This window comes from Zeus faber, assembly GCF_960531495.2.
Source record: "Zeus faber genome assembly, chromosome: 12".
NCBI classification, from domain to species: Eukaryota; Metazoa; Chordata; class Actinopteri; order Zeiformes; family Zeidae; genus Zeus; species Zeus faber.
Window position 1 is genome coordinate 10,345,755 of NC_137196.1, and position 15,947 is coordinate 10,361,701.

The 15,947-nt window shown below is 45.8% G+C and overlaps 2 protein-coding genes across 2 annotated transcripts; both read left to right on the plus strand.

Moving 5' to 3' along the window:
• Positions 1–498: 498 nt before the first annotated feature.
• Positions 499–11,577, plus strand: LOC307238376 (endophilin-A2-like). Its single transcript, XM_080011315.1, has 8 exons — positions 499–680; positions 4,793–4,861; positions 4,966–5,182; positions 6,768–6,901; positions 7,031–7,189; positions 7,797–7,903; positions 8,779–8,906; positions 9,601–11,577. The coding sequence occupies exons 1-8, from the start codon at positions 636–638 to the stop codon at positions 9,777–9,779; spliced, it is 1,038 nt and encodes a 345-aa protein (XP_079867441.1). The 5' UTR covers positions 499–635; the 3' UTR covers positions 9,780–11,577.
• A 798-nt stretch (positions 11,578–12,375) lies between these two features.
• Positions 12,376–15,582, plus strand: stap2a (signal transducing adaptor family member 2a; the record flags this gene model as incomplete). Its single annotated transcript, XM_080011320.1, has 11 exons — positions 12,376–12,507; positions 13,413–13,484; positions 13,570–13,689; positions 14,081–14,137; positions 14,262–14,413; positions 14,494–14,625; positions 14,768–14,837; positions 14,922–15,024; positions 15,123–15,218; positions 15,312–15,440; positions 15,527–15,582. Exons 1-11 carry the CDS (start codon positions 12,400–12,402, stop codon positions 15,580–15,582), a joined length of 1,095 nt encoding a protein of 364 aa, XP_079867446.1. The 5' UTR covers positions 12,376–12,399.
• Between the last annotated feature and the right edge of the window lie 365 nt (positions 15,583–15,947).

Below are 15,947 nucleotides of genomic sequence, written 5' to 3' on the forward strand. Positions count from 1 at the left end.
AGAGGTTGCATTATTTCTTCTGATTCGGTTCTTGACGAGGGACTCATTAAAAAGAGTCGTTCAATGTTCCGACCCGTCGCCCCTTCGATTCAACATAAAAAGCGGGCGAGCGAGGGAGGAAAAGAGCCAGAAAAGTCGGTCGGCTCGTCAGCTGTGAGTGGAATTCCCACAGGACTCATCTAATTACGCCTTCAATTGTTTTTTGTTTTTTTTGAATGCGGAAGGATGCAAACAGAACCCATACGTTATTTTAGCTGCATTCTCTATTAATATTATTTACGTTGTTGCATTTAAAGTGTAAATGGCTGGGCCTTGTCCTGCAGTGACCTTTCGATTTACTCCGGAGTGATCATTTTCAATTTGTGAGTCGGAGATTCACTCGCTTGCGCCGATCCGTTGCCGATTCCTGAGTCGTTCAAAAGATCCGTTCGCCGAGAGCGGGTCGTTCGCCGATCTTGCGTCACCGCCACTGGAGAAGCGGCTACCTGGCAAGTTCTGCTCTCCAAGGCTGTGGACGTGTGCGGAGAAGGCTTTGTTTGATTATTATTTTTTTGTTGACAAAACAACGTTTAAAGTCACGAATGGTCCCGCGGGCAAATATCCCAACATTGAAACGACAGTAACACGGGTGCAAGATGTCTGTTGCGGGACTTAAGAAGCAGTTTTACAAGGCGAGCCAGGTAAGAAACGCGGCTCCCATCAACTCGGACAAATAGCAGCTCGGCTAAACGAGCTAGCGACGGTTAGCATTAGCTTCCCGCGGAAGTTTTAAAAGTTAGTGAGAAAGTAGGATGTGTGTGTTCACTTTTAAAACACTTTCAATCACCTTTGAATGCTAGGCTGAATGCTTAGAGTTAATACGTGTTTAAAATAATACCAGTTGTAAGCAAGCTAATGCTAAAGTAGTGCGGAGATACCTTGCTGGAGTTGAGTTGTCATGGTAACACGTAGGTTTTAGCACATTAATAGATTAAACTTTGCTTTTGAATTATGTGCTCCCTAAATTTTACTTCCACAATGCTGCTATATATAAGGTGCTAGTGAAATTGCACACAATTAAGGTAGTTTGTACAATGTCTCCTCTATCCATTTGCCTTTAACAATCCATGAGCACTCGTTTGTTTTCATTTTCTATTAGCAGGACTATAGATACTACAGCGGGATTCATTACAAATGTTGACTAAACATTCCTGGTTTGTGTGGAAAGTTCAAAACCCCTATGAATATAAGTTCTAAGAGTGAGGAAGAATCCGATTTTCAATGCCTATTCAGTATATCTTCAAGATAGGCCTACTTAATACACTTCTTGAATCGGTTAAGTACTGCCTGAGCCGCTCTGAGGTGAAATTGTTGTACTTTAAACCATTTAAACCACCAAATATACATTGTTTTTTACTCGATGGTTACAATGGGATTAAGTATGTCTCTCTTGATTGTGAGTTACATTTTGTTTACTGACGAAAAAAATAGGGCCAAATTATTATGGAATCAAAAACCTAGCACCGGGAATAATCGCGTTCATGAAGATATGGCCTACAAAATGTTTGGCAAATGTTTTCATGATCCCTACCATTCCTTTAGCAATATCACTGAGCAAAGAGACATTACTTGTGCACAGGGCGTGTGCTTCAGTCTGAGGATTGGAATCTTTGTTATGCCACCATTGCACCCAAACCAGATTCTAGGTCTCCAAGCCTAGCTGAAGGAATGAATCTGTTTCGTCAGAAAAATCAAGAAAAAGGCATCAATAATACATAGGGCTGGGTGTTGGTACTCAATACCTTTTTTAAGGTATCAACCAAAATAATGCAATACAAAGTAGTATCAAAACTTCTCCAGTCAAATGATTCCTGCATTAGATCCTTTTTGTACCCAGATCAAGAAAAAAATGACTTTCTATGGTTTTCCTCGCAGCCAATCATCACAAGCGTTCTTCGATTGAATGTAACGTGTGATTGGCCCACTACTGCAGCAGCTACAAGCCAGCCAATCACTGCAGGCCGCAATTACCTGTTTTTTTTTTAAAAAACCCGCTAAAAATAAGCGATTGACACCCATTGCGATTGACACCCATTCCCATTGCCTGGAGAATTGTTGTTATTTTCTGGTGTGTCATGTTTGATGTCACAAACACATCGGAAAAGTCATGGTTCCATTGTGATGGAGGGAAAAAAACTGTAGAGGAGACAGCAACTTAAACAATGGCATACAACTGTAGAAATTGGGGGGGAAAAAACAGCTCATCACCCAGCGAGACGCCGTTCCCTTTATTCCTACAAAAGAGCCGTTCAAAAGAATTTGATTGTTCGTGAACGACCCAACGCTACACTAGAAGTAGCATGGAGTATCCACCCACACAGCTCCCAATGCGCAGTGACAGTACCAGTAGTTTCGTGGCGGGGAGCGCAGACGCTCTGGTTCAGGGACCGGCTTGTGGCCATGCTGGAGTGGCTCGGAGACTGGCGATGAGGGCGGGGGTTTACCGCTGTGGTCCCCACACTCAAAACATTTCATGGCCCCCCATGCCGGGAAAAGAGTAATTTACTAATTATTTACATTAATATGATTTGGGATTCTAAATGGATATGAAATGATCGAATGATACACGGATATTCCTGTCTAATGCTTTAATGGCTGGAATTTCAACGCGCGTAGCATTGCATCGGTAAAGGGGCCAAAATTAGCGGGTCATCCAGGATGTCCTGTTTACATCAGAGCCGATCAGAGATGGAGCCGAATTAAAAACCGGTGTCTATTTCAGGGTCATTTGCCCTGGGACTGAAACCCAGGTGTTAGCTTTCCCACTGATGACAAATGTCTGATGTTAGTGGTGTTACAGGGTTTTTGGCGCAGAGAAAGAAAGAAAGAAGAAACAGTCTTTATTCGTCACGCAACACACCACACTACAACACATGCTTGCACACACACACACACATGCACATGCTTTGATGGTGGCCGGTGAAATGGATCCTCTGCATTTGACCCATCCTGGCTTGTCCTTCCTCCGGGGGCACAGCCAGGAGCAGTGGGCAGCATACGTGGACGCGCCCGGGGACCAGGTGATAAGTGTCCATCGCTGGTCAGACGATGATGGGTGCATGTTTTTGGTGGGGGTCCTTACTGACGTGAGGTGGAGAAAACCCCATGTGAGCACGGGGAGAACATGCAAACTCCACACAGAAAGGCTCCTATTTGGGAGATAACCTGCCGGAGCACGGTGCCAACAGCGCCCCAGGCGGGAATCGAGTGGGAAAGGGGTATTATTTTGGGGCCGTTTTGCAACTTGTTTTGACTGACCTGGCATTGCATGACCAGTTTTCTTGCCTTCACTTGCGGTTCAGCAGGTTCTTTGTTATTCAGAAGCGCAGCGCAACTCAGTGACACTGAACTCCAGTAGCCTTGCTTTAGGGTAAGTGCATAGCTGGAGTTATGGGTTTTGCCATGTTAGTGCACACAAGACAAAAAAGTATTGCATCATGTCAAAACAAGTTGAAGGCCAATCTGTTGCAAAAACCAGGAGCATTACCAATGTGATTGGTCTAATAATAAAGTGTGAAACGAGAATAAAAACAAGATTTAAAAAAATAAGCAGAGCAGACAGCTACAAGGAGCAGGTTTACCCCAGGAAGGCTTTCTGATAGAGGAGAGTCTTCACCCACTCCTCTACCAGAAAGTCTTCCTGGAGTAAACCAGCTCCTTGTAGCTGTCTTATTCTAAGCCAACTGCCAGCCAACATTTGTTCATTGTATTTAATATTGACAAGTTATTTTAAGACCTGTCGAGACCAAACCCAGTGCTATATTCTGCATACAATACCTTGGCACTTGCCCCCTCAACTCCACCTCATCCATAGCAAATTGTATCTAAAGGTGTGATTGTATATGGAACTAAGACTGGGAATGGAAAAAATGAATTTGTCCTTTTGTGAGGTCAGATCTTGCCCCCCCCCCCCCACACACACACTAAGTTTGTGTTTGTGGGGAACATAGCTGCATAGATTATGCTTTGTCAATATCTTTTAAATCTTCATTTGAGTTAATGCCCTGCGTAATACAGCTGTCTATTAGTCACGATTAAGCGATGCAATGGCTGAGCCTTTGACACATCTTGCAGCCCAACAGTTGCCCAGACCATAGTGACACATGTTTAGGGTTTCCCCTCTTCAAAATAATGTAACCCAGCCTGTTTCTATAAACTAGGACAATCAATTGGCTGTGTCTGTTCGCAGGGGTTTTTCACAGTGTGGAGCTGACAACTTTTCAAAGTCAAGGAAGCAGGGAACACATACTTTTTCAGTGAGAGACGCCATTTTGTCAGCCAGCACAACAAACGGGAACTTTGTCTTGGTGTCTGCGTCAGAGGCTTGGAATGCGTACGCCACGGGTGTTATTTGTGAGCAAAAGAGTGTATTTGTTTGTTCCTGTTTGTGAAACTAAAGGGAAGCTTAGGATGCAAGTTGAGCACTGGTTTCCTTGACTTGGGTTGTGGTGTAGGAAACTGCAGCATATTTTCACTGACCTGATGGAACTGCTTCTATCAGTGGAAAGCAGGGAATTCCATCTAGGGGAAGACGGAACCGTCAGTACTGAGGAAAGTGAAAAACTGCCCTGCCATAGAGTTTTAGAACTGGTTTATCCAGGCTATGCAACATTTTACAGAAAAATAACACCTTGGCGTTTCACTGGACCAGTTTTTCAATGTCAAACAGGATGGAGAAAATGTTGAGCACACATCTTACTTCAGTCGTTATACTTTGTTAATACTGCTTTATTTTTACCTTCTGTATCCCCAGAGGGTGAGTGAAAAGGTTGGTGGTGCCGAGGGAACCAAACTAGATGAGGACTTCAGGGACCTGGAGAGGGTGAGGGTTAATATACATGTGCCAGTAATTTGAACGTCCATTAAATATTTGTCTGCAGGGGTCATTCATGTTTATTATGTATTTCTCTCTTTCTATGCGACCAGAGAGCAGATGTCACCAGCAAAGCTGTGCTGGAGCTGATCTCTAAAACCACTGAGTACCTCCAGCCCAATCCGGCGTTCAGAGCCAAGCTCACCATGCTCAACACGGTGTCCAAAATCCGCGGGCAGGCGAGGAGCCTGGGCTACCCCCAGCCCGAGGGCCTCCTGGGAGAGAGCATGACCAAGTACGGGCAGGAGATGAGCGACTCTACCGACTTTGGTAAGAGAAGAGCGGAGGGATGGTGAACTACAGGTCAAGAAACAGTGTAGGAGCGATAAATGGGGCCATATGGATGATAAGATGGGATAAAAGCTAGAAGTTTTGAGCGAAACATGGGTAAAATGGGGGGGGTAATAAGGTATTAAGTACTAGGTTTAAGACTAAATCTTAATGGTCCCACCACAGGAAATGGTCATGTTCCATTTAGCAGCCATGTCAGGTCCTGGTTTGTTGATAGCACAGCAATAGGAAATGTCAATTGTTTTATTCATCTTCTAAAGTTCTTTAGAACTCACGTGCGAAGGGACACCTTGGAATAGTTCATAAAAGTTTTTCTATATAATGCAATTATTAAAGCCATATTACTATTATGTGGTCAGGTGACACATACTGTATAAATCAATGGCACAAATACTTCATACAGCCCATGCAGCAGTGTAGATAGATACTTTTAAAAGTTTATGTGGTCGAATTAGCTTGTCTCTTTGGTTGAGGAGTGGTGATTCTATTTATTTGTTTAGGTTTCTGTACATACTTCCATTTCAATGTGTTTTTCTTTTTTATACAAAGTTGAAATGTATTTGTTAATATCTTCTTTTTTTTTTTTTTTTACTCTATTAAATGGTTTCATCCAAATTGGTGATAGACACATTTGACCCCAAGGGGACATTAACAATATAATTAAAATGCAACATTACAAGTAAGCATGTTTTTTGGGCAGCCAGAGATCAAAATGTATTGTTATTGTAAATATCAATCTGCAAAGGAAAAAAATCCATAGAATAATGGAGGGCTAATGCCATGCACACACTACACGACTTTCAAAGTGGTCAGATCGTTGTACTGTTAACACTACACAACTTTCTGTCTTGTGATCAGGAATATTGAAGTTGTTGTGGTTTCACACTACATGACTGATCAGTGACAGGGGGTCACACATTACAAGATCTTTCACCCGAACGAGTAGTAATGTTGGGTCTCCAAACTACGTTTTGTTACGAAAAACAAAGAAGGAAATGACGAGATACCATGCGCGGGATAGGATCATTTTTTTTATTCGATTCTTGATAACTGTATAAAAATGATAAATGAATAAAAGCTGAATTTAAATATGAAATATATAAAAAACCTAGAAATAGGTATATTTCCACACACACACACACACACACACTCCGTGTCTGCTGTCATTGGCTTCCGCTCATTGCATCACTCCCGACTTAATCCCGACATCACCAGATATTAAACCTGCTTGATATCTGGCCGGCATCTGCAAGCCATCTGCGAGCGCTCGGCGAGCAGTCGGATCACGTTGTGTGCAGTTCACACCACACACTCTCACTTATGGGAACGCGTAATTATTTTCCTCTGATCTGGGACTTTCTTCAGTGATCTCCAAAAACCTGTCGGCGAGGAGGGGGAGAGGGAGAGAGAGAGAATCCTGCTAATGGGCATCTGGACACAAGACCTGCTAATGTCACATGTGGAGGGGGGGGGGGGTATGTGTCATCACTTTCCTGACTGTGCTAATGCGCCATCATTAACATGCAACACCTGTGTGTGTGTGTGTGTGTGCGCGCGCCTACAGGTGGGGCGCTAATAGATGTCGGAGAGTCGATGAGGAGGCTGGCCGAGGCCAAGGACTCTCTGGATATCGATGTCAAGCAGAACTTTATTGACCCGCTGCAGGCCATCGCTGACAAGGACATCAAGGACATCCAGGTAAAATGGACAGAATTAAGACTCACAAATTGAAGTTTAAATACTGTAAACTGTCCAGCATCTTAACAGTTGTCACACAAAATGATCAACAAATGGGAATAACATCCATGTTATTCTCCATCTCTTTAGCACCAGCTGAAGAAGTTGGAGGGACGTCGTTTGGACTATGACTACAAGAAGAAGCGTCAGGGGAAGATCCCAGACGAGGAACTCAGACAGGCCCTGGAGAAGTTCCACGAATCCAAGGAGCTGGCCGAGGGATCCATGCACAACCTGCTGGAGACAGATGTGAGCCACGCCCACACAGGCTATGGGCCTTAAAAAATATTAGGCCGAAAAAATTGTAGTGTCGCTACTCATTACTTCATTCAGTACTTGGCAACCGGAGATCTTAAAGCTGATGACTGATGCATCCAGTATTTTTACGCAAATGCCAGACACAGACTTCACCTTTGGGGGGGGGGGTAAAATGTAAATGTCAGAACTCGGCTCAGCTCTACAGGTGCCATTTAAAGGCGGGTGCCAAGCCATTGAATTATTCTTTGCTAAGAGCAGGAGCGTTGTGGCATTCATTAACGGTGTGTCCCTCTCTGGCCGGTACTTTAAAGGTTGCATAACGTCAGTGTGTGCGGTATCTCTCAGGTGACAAGGCTGTTTTCCACTTGGTGTTTGCAAACTAGTCGAACCTGTTCTGTTGCATATTGACTTTTGTTCACGGCTGGCCGAGCGCACCGGCACTCCGGAGCTCTCGCGCCGAAGCAAAAGTGACCATGGGAGACGAATGCAATTATGAGGTGCCGTGGGCGACATTTGTGAGCAGATGGTGTTTTGATTTGCGTTTTGATCCCGTTTTGTCAGGTTTTTAAAAGGTTATATTTTTCTGTGGGCATGCCAGCAGGTGGAGCAGGTCACGCAGCTGGTATCTCTGGTGAAGTCGCAGCTGCAGTACCACCAGCAGGCAGCGCAGATCCTCGAGGAGCTGTCTGACACGCTCCGAGATCGGTCAGTGCAGAACAAAACTGTGAAGAAAACACCTTCTCATGATCCTCACTGTAAAGAAAACCCTCACAGCACAGACCACAGGGCTTGGTTGTTTAGACAGAAATATTAAATGAAAAAGCTATAAATAGGTCAACATAAACCAGACACTGGATTTTTCCAGTGGGCTGTGCCGGGCTCAGAATGTTGTCTAATTGGATTCGGCTGTTTCAATGCGAATATTCGACTATTTGGCGTGGGGGGGGGGGGGGGCGCACGCGGGCATCAGTGGTTGATAGAGCGACCACTTGTGCCCCTTTGAAAAGCAGGAAAGAGAACACCTTTAGCAAAAAAGAAGGCCTAAATATGTATTTAAAAGTTGGAAATTCTATTTTTAAGGCTATGGAATTGTTCGCCTCTCACTAAAGTGACTGAATAAACACAGGGGCGACTTTTCCGCTCCCTGAAAAATACACATTTTTGAACGACTTTGGGTCTCAAAATAAAATAAATGTTCTAACTGTCCCGGTTTCCTTTGCCCCGTACAACAAAATAAATCCATAAATTGCATTTTTGTTAATATTGTACATATCAAACAGAGGAGGGGTTCTTATTTGGTTCTTTTTGTCATACAAAAGGTTGTCGTAAATTGAGTTGGAACCTACGCTGATTTGAAAGATTGTTTGTTTTCTAATTTGAATGTCTCCACATTGTGTTTACAAAATACCAAAATGACAACAAATTGCCTTTTTTTCTTTATATTGTAAATATTAAATGGAAAAAGCTCTTATTTTCATAATTAAAAAATGGTCCTAAATTGAGTTCAAACTTAAACTCAAATTCATTTATTTTTTCATTTGAACGTCGGACGTTCTGTGTTCATATTCCCGCTGATGCAGGGTGGCTGACGCCCAGTCTCGTCCGAGGCGTGAACACACCCGTAAACCCACCTACGACTATGGAGAGCCGGAGCCTTCCAACGGAGGATACTCAGCCGCCCTGGCAAACGCTCCATCTTACTCTGCCGGTATGAAATGTCAGTGTGGACATGCGTTTTCAGTATATCGCAACTTCCTATTCTCATGTCTTTTTCTCCTGTGATCTAAATGCTATCGTCCAGGTCCGTCCTTCCATAGGACCTCCATCAAGAGCAGAGCGAGTGAGTGCACCAAACGGAGATGATAGCACAGGCTCCATGGGCTTTAGTTTGTATTAAAGGAAGGCGAGTGTTTTAAAAAGGTGTTTACGGGGGTCCACTAATCCTGTTGTCCTCCGGTCCATCAGGTCCTGAGCTAAAGAGGGGGAGTGGACACGGCTCTGGAAACCTTAAACCAATTAAAACAATCTTCCCTGATTGAATGTGTTTACTAATTAACCTTAAGGTTATGGTATAGGAATTAAATAAAAACATGTTGTCGGTCCCCATCTATAGATCCTCCTTTTATAACTGAATCAGTCACTAACTCTCAGTCGCCTCTCCTGTATGACGACCTTCTGGAAAACACGCCAGTAACACACACCTTCGACGACAATACTTCCTGCGAATTCAACCCGGCGAAGCGAGAATGTACTAATCTTGTTAAAGGGCATTTCTACCTGTCAACCCCCTGCCACCTTTTCATTCTTTATCTGCTGCCTAATCCCTCCTGCCACTGCACAAAATGTCCCCAGTTGATGTGCTGTTTTTTTTCCCCCTCTCCACATCTCCCTTTCTCCTCTAGCACCCAGCTGCAAGGCCCTGTACGACTTTGACCCGGAGAACGAGGGCGAGCTGGGCTTCCGCGAGGGTGACATCATCACCTTGACCAACAAAATTGACGACAACTGGTACGAGGGAACCCTGCGCGACCAGTCGGGATACTTCCCCAACAACTACGTGGAGGTGGTGGTGCCGCTGTAGCGCCGCCATAGTCATGGGGGCGTGGGGGCAAGTGGATGGGGAGGATGGCGGCGATAGAAAAACAAATCTTTTTTTTTTTTTTTTTTTTTTTTAATATCAAATACCTCCGTTAAGATTATGACGGCTTTCAGCCATGTCACTGGTACGAAGATGGAGTCAGTCACTATGCGAGCGGGATTTAAAACAAACACATTGTTGATCGGTTCCAGTTTTTTGGTACTTTGGTACTTGTGTCCCACCTCGGGTGTTTTTATTACTAATGTTTTCACACCTTTGCACATTCCACACTACACCTCTCAATGGTGCCCGTGAACAAGGTCTAAACCCAAAATGACACTACATTTGTCGTTTTTGTGTGGTATGGGTAATTTTTGCCTGTATTGTTCTGTTTTATTTTTTATCTTTTTTTACTATTCACTACAAAACATACCCCCTCCCCCCTGACCTGTCTGTGTCACTTGAGGCTCTGGTAATGGCAGAATGGATGTGGTGGCCGCTTGTTTTAACTAGTATCCTCGGCTGCCCTCTAGCGGCAAGCGGAGTCAAGCTTTCCTCGGTAGTTGTTGTCTTATTCAAACCCGCCTGTGGAGGGCGGCAAAGAATCGTTCCTGAAATTTGCCAATTCGTGGTATCATGGTCTATGGTCGCTATTAGTTTACTGTGTGTGTGTGTGTGTGTGTGTGTGTGTGTGTGTGTGTGTGTGTGTGTGTGTGTGTGTGTGTGTGTGTGTGTGTGTGTGTGTGTGTGTGTGTGTGTGTGTGTGTGTGTGTGCGCGCCAAAAATCACTGCACAAACCTGTGAGGAGCAGCAGTTCTGATCTTGTATTGAATCTAAATGTGCCTTGTGCCAATACATTCCACCGCAGATCTGACCTGTTTTCAAGCACTGAAACGGCTGTATTCAAAGACATCCCACCTTATATTCACCACAAATGAAAATCGATTTTTTATTTTTTTTTCCCCCCCTGTGTAAAATGATGCGAAAGCCTTTAAAACACAGCCCTCGATTGCTGTTTTCGCAACCTTATTTGTGAGGCCGCTGGCGGTGCCACTGACCAACGTTGATCAGTGGCTTTTACGCCGTTGTCTATCCTTAAATTGTGAACAATTTTCAAAAATGCTGTTATAGATTAGAATTACACATTTATTATTTTATTATCAGTGCTAACATTTCTTTGGTGTTCTATGATGGGGGGGAGATTCAACAAACTGTTGTAGGAGCTGAAACCAGGCTTCTGCGTAATGGGAAAAGTCTTATCTCCATCCCATTGTGCGCAGGCCCCAGCCACTGTCTCCGGGTTGAGTTTGGTTTAAGCCTATTAAAGGGCAAACTGTGAAGACCCACTCTGTTCACACACTAAAACATGACAACTTTCTCCTTTGGCTGTCCCCTTATTGGCACTCCTCTCCTTCGGAGCGGGGAAGTGGAACAGACAGGCCTTTTCAGTGGGGGGACGGACAGCACAGGATTATGCCCTCCCCCCCGCTCATCTTTATTTACCACCTGCCCCTCTTTCATTCTTTACCCCCCTGGTATGATCCCACGGTGGCCCTTTTGCACCAACCTCATTCCCAGGCTGATGGTGGGGGAACTCTTTTCATTTTACCCATTGTATGCATGCTTCTAACACTATGTCTGCTTGTGTTGTGTTGTGTCGTTAGACGAATGGCCTCGGGGGTCCGTGCTGAGTCACAGGGCCGAGGTGGCGACCAGATGTGGAACAGACTAAATGAGAGGCCGAGGGGGCTCCGAGGGGAGTCGGGGGTGGGGGCTCCGAGGGGGCTCAGGTTGTGCTATCACACGCCTCGTAGAACATTGATGACAAATGATGTTGTGGAAACAAAGGGCTAATCCCAGAAGCTGCGGCTGACGTGTTCATTTGACTTTGTTTTTTGACACTTTCGTGTCTGATTTGTATGTGTATCGTATCAAAAGCCAGAACCCTAGATGCTATGTCTGTGAAGGAAGTATTATTTGGCTATTACAGCGTTATTTTAATACGCTGAACCAAAACGGGATTTTCAGGGGACACGTTTTATGCCCCCACATGTGTCTTCACTAAAAAACCTTTAATGTACGCTATGTCTTACTTTTGTAACTGTGACACGGTGGGATGAATAAAAACAGGATTATCCGAGATTATCTGCAGGATGTAGGGATTATCTCTTATTATGAATGCATCATGTGTAACCCGAAATGTATTATTATAACGTTGATGTAAATGTTTATTTTGTCTTTAAAATAAATAGAACGGAAAAATGTTTTGTGTCCCATGCTGTTGTTTAATTTGATTCCATAATAAACATGTCCATGTTATCAGTGACATATCAAAACACTCCTGCATATTCATGACGCGGCTCCCACTACAGTACCCACACCCATCACTCATCCATTCATTTACTCCATTAATCATCGATCCACCAAAACACTCCATTAGTGATCTCACTCTTTACCACATGTTTAATGAGCGCACTGCCTCTACGTGACAGTGCCGGCGAGCGAGGGTGGGTGGGTGGGTGGGTGGGTTACAGCTGTGGGGTTATTTTCACGGGAAGGCGTGTCACCCAGGATCACGGAGCGCCCCTTTGTCTCCTCGCTCGGTGCCCAGCCAGGGAGACTCATGGCGGTCGCAGCCGTCCAGCAGCGCCCGGGCCCGGGCGGATCGCGGGCGCAGCTCCCGCCGTGCTACTACGAGGGCTACCTGGAGAAGCGGGGACCCAAAGAGAAGGTAGGATGGGCGGCGTGGAAGTGTCACGGCGTTTCGGCGCGTGGGGAAGAGTCTAGACGCCAAGCCCACCCTGTTCCGCGGCGACACGGAGCTGTCAACTTCGCGGTGGTGTCCGAATGGGCGAGGCGAGCGAGAGTGCTGGATAGATTTTTATTATCATAATTTTCATTTGTTGTACTGTTATCATCGTGATTATAAATATTATTATTATTATTATCTTCCTATTATCTTGCGGATTGCACATTGCATGTACATCAAATGGCCACATGTATCAACGAATGAGTCACGGCTGATGTTGACAAAATAGAAGCGTGCATGTCATTGGAGCGTCTAATATTATGGGCACCATTCTAAATATAGTTATTGTAATTAAATAAGTATCAGATGCAATATGCATAAAGGAAAAAATGCACGCATGTGCAAAAACTTTATTAAAGCCGAGAACATAATTATATGTGTGAAAAATGTTTCGCACAGACGCAAAGTTATTGCGTTACATTTTTAAGCATTAGAGGCCCTAGATAATAGATATTCTGGGCTATCTAGCAAGGCGTGTGGGTGTCATGCATGAATAGAGCACTAAAATAAATGAGGCAGCCCCCTCTATTACTGGGACACTTTCAGTCTAATTGGCCCGGCCAGGCTGCCTCAGGTGCAGGATATTGCATGTGATGCTGATGGTCACAGACTGGGAACCAGCTGAGGTCCGGCTCCCATATCATTCTCCTGGGACAGGGGATCTCCAGGAGACAAAGAAAATGAGCTTATGCATGATAGATGTAAAACACACACACACACACACACACACACACATACACGCGTGCAGAACAACACACTGTTCATCATAATCTTCATATTTTTCTTTGCTTATGACTTTGGGGGCACTTTGTATGTTCTCATCACAGGCATCCAGGCGTCTGTGGACCTGCTTGTGTGGGAATGCACTCTTCTTTTTCAACAATGCGAAGGACACCCATGTGAGTTTGGACCGCGGTACTCATTTTCTATTCAGCCATTGCCGCTGAAACTCCAGGTCTGTTTATGTCCATGTGTTGTGTCCAGTATGTGGAGAGGTTGGACCTGAGCGGGTTTGTGTCCTTAAAAGACGACTGCAGCCGAGATCGGAACCTGGAGGCGGCCAGACTCATCCTGCGCATGAAGGATGGAGAGACCAAACTCACAGTGAGTCATTGAAGGCACACACATCGGGGCTGTACCGTAGACGACCATCTGTACCTTATATGGCCAATAGTAATTTAGGGATCTTTTGATATATTGGTACTATATTGGAGTAAAATATAATAAGTCATCTGTATTCCACTCAAAAGGAGGCCTCAGTATTGTGGAATTGTTGCATTTTATCAAACATTATCTTGATGTAGTGATGTCTTGGCTGGGTAAATGAACCTACTTTTAAATGTCAACAAATAATAGCCATAAACTTTTACACTTGCCTGTCCCGGACACAAGGGGCCTGAGATCAGGAGAGTTCACGTTTCAAGATTAAGACTCAACCCACAGACTTTTAGTTTCGCAAACTGTTGCTGACATCGTTTTCCTTTTTCTTTTTCAGGCCCCGAACTTGGAATCGAGGGAGCTGTGGAAAGGCTTCCTTTACTCCGTCATAGATGTAAGTAAATGACCACGCACCTCACACAACCAACCAGCCTTCAGTATTGTCGGCGCCAAAGCAGAAAGCCCCACCCATCCAACCCCACCAATCCACCCACCCACACCGGACGCTGTGCTTGCAGCTCAACGTCCCGGCCTGCCTCACGCTGCTGCCCGGCCAGCTGCAGATGCTGCGGGAGGTGGTGGACAAGGAGCGGTCCAGGCGGAGAGCGCGCACGCCCACCCGCGCCCCACCGTCGCCGCTGTCCGTGCCCCTGGTGGGAGAGATCCCGGCGTGAGTACGGATCCCAGTTGGGGGGCGTGACAAAATAAGGCAGTGTGTGTTGCCACATGACGTGGCTTCCTCCCTTGCAGGTGTTTCCGTCCAGTGTCCCGTACAGAGGCCGAAGTCCTGTTGGAGAGACACCCGGACTGTGGCAACATGCTGCTCCGCCCGGGCAGGGACGGATGCTCCCTGGCCGTCACCACCCGGCAGGACCTGAACGGGTAACGCCGACCCTCCGGGCTAGTATACGTTTTAACTCGCTCAATAGGTTCCCCCACACTGAAATAAATAAATATATATATAAATATATATATATATATATATATGTGTTTCACAATACTACTTTCTCCTTTCTCCTTCTAGGTCAGTTTTCCGACACTACCGTGTGACCCAACGGGAGCAGGGAGGCTATGTCATCGATGTGGAAAACCCAGTGAGTAAACATATACACACGCTGGGAACAGGATGAGATAAACCGTTGGAAGCATCTTAACACTCGCCATCTTTTCCCCTCCAGATCCCCTGCGCTTCACTCCACGAGGTCATAGACGCTTTGGTAGCGAAGACCGCGGGGACGCTCCAGCCTTTCCTGCTGGAGGAGCCCTACGAAGAGAACATTAGTGAGTGTGCATCTGACCCTTTTCACCTTTTAACCGCCCGTGTACGTATTACCGCTGTTCTCTGGTGACCGTACCGGACCCGCTTCTGTCGTCCTCAGCCTACGTTTCCTCCAACGACGAGAACGGAGAGAGGATGCTCCACACGGCGCCGTCCAGCCCTCTGCCAAAGGCCCCCGCCCTTCCCCCCAAACAAGGTATCCTGGTCTCAAAACCAGCCCACGCAAACACATAGAAATACAGATAAACATAAGTGAAAACAACTCTTTCGCGTCCACCTGTGTGTCCAGATCGGTGGTCCGGTAAACCCCTATCCAGGTCTCCCGCCCCCGACCGCCGGATCCTCACCTCGCCGGTGCCATCGTCGCCCACCAACCCCATGCGGCGGCTCATCCTCTCCCCCTCGCCCCTAGCGCAGAGTGAGTGTCTCGCCGCGTTTTTCCCAGTTCTCTTGACTTTGCTTTTTTCGACAGTCTCCCGCTCTTCTTGTCCTGTGTCTCCGCAGCGCTCAACGAGGAGCTCAAGCTCAAGCTGGAGAAGAGGCGAGCGAGCCAAGAGTGACATTGGCTTTATGGAAAAACCTCTATAGTATGTCTGCCCTGCCGTGCCTTGTGGGAGGGAACGCGAGTGGCTCTCCATCGACCAGCTGTCTTTGGTCTTCGGGGGAAGAGTTTGAGGAATGTTTCGGAGTCGCGATGTGACAGTCGCGCTGCGTAAGATATGCGCTCCAGTCAGGCCAATACCGGTTGACCGCTGAACTGGAATCCCCATTAAAGAGGCAGAGACAACCCCATAACTAAACCAGATTTTGGTTTGGGGTTGGGTTTGTATTGTTTTTTTTTTTTTCTGTTTTCTATTTTAAACTACACCTGTTCTCCGGCCGCTGCTGATTTTTCCTGCTGCTACCATGACTACCAGGAAGTGGA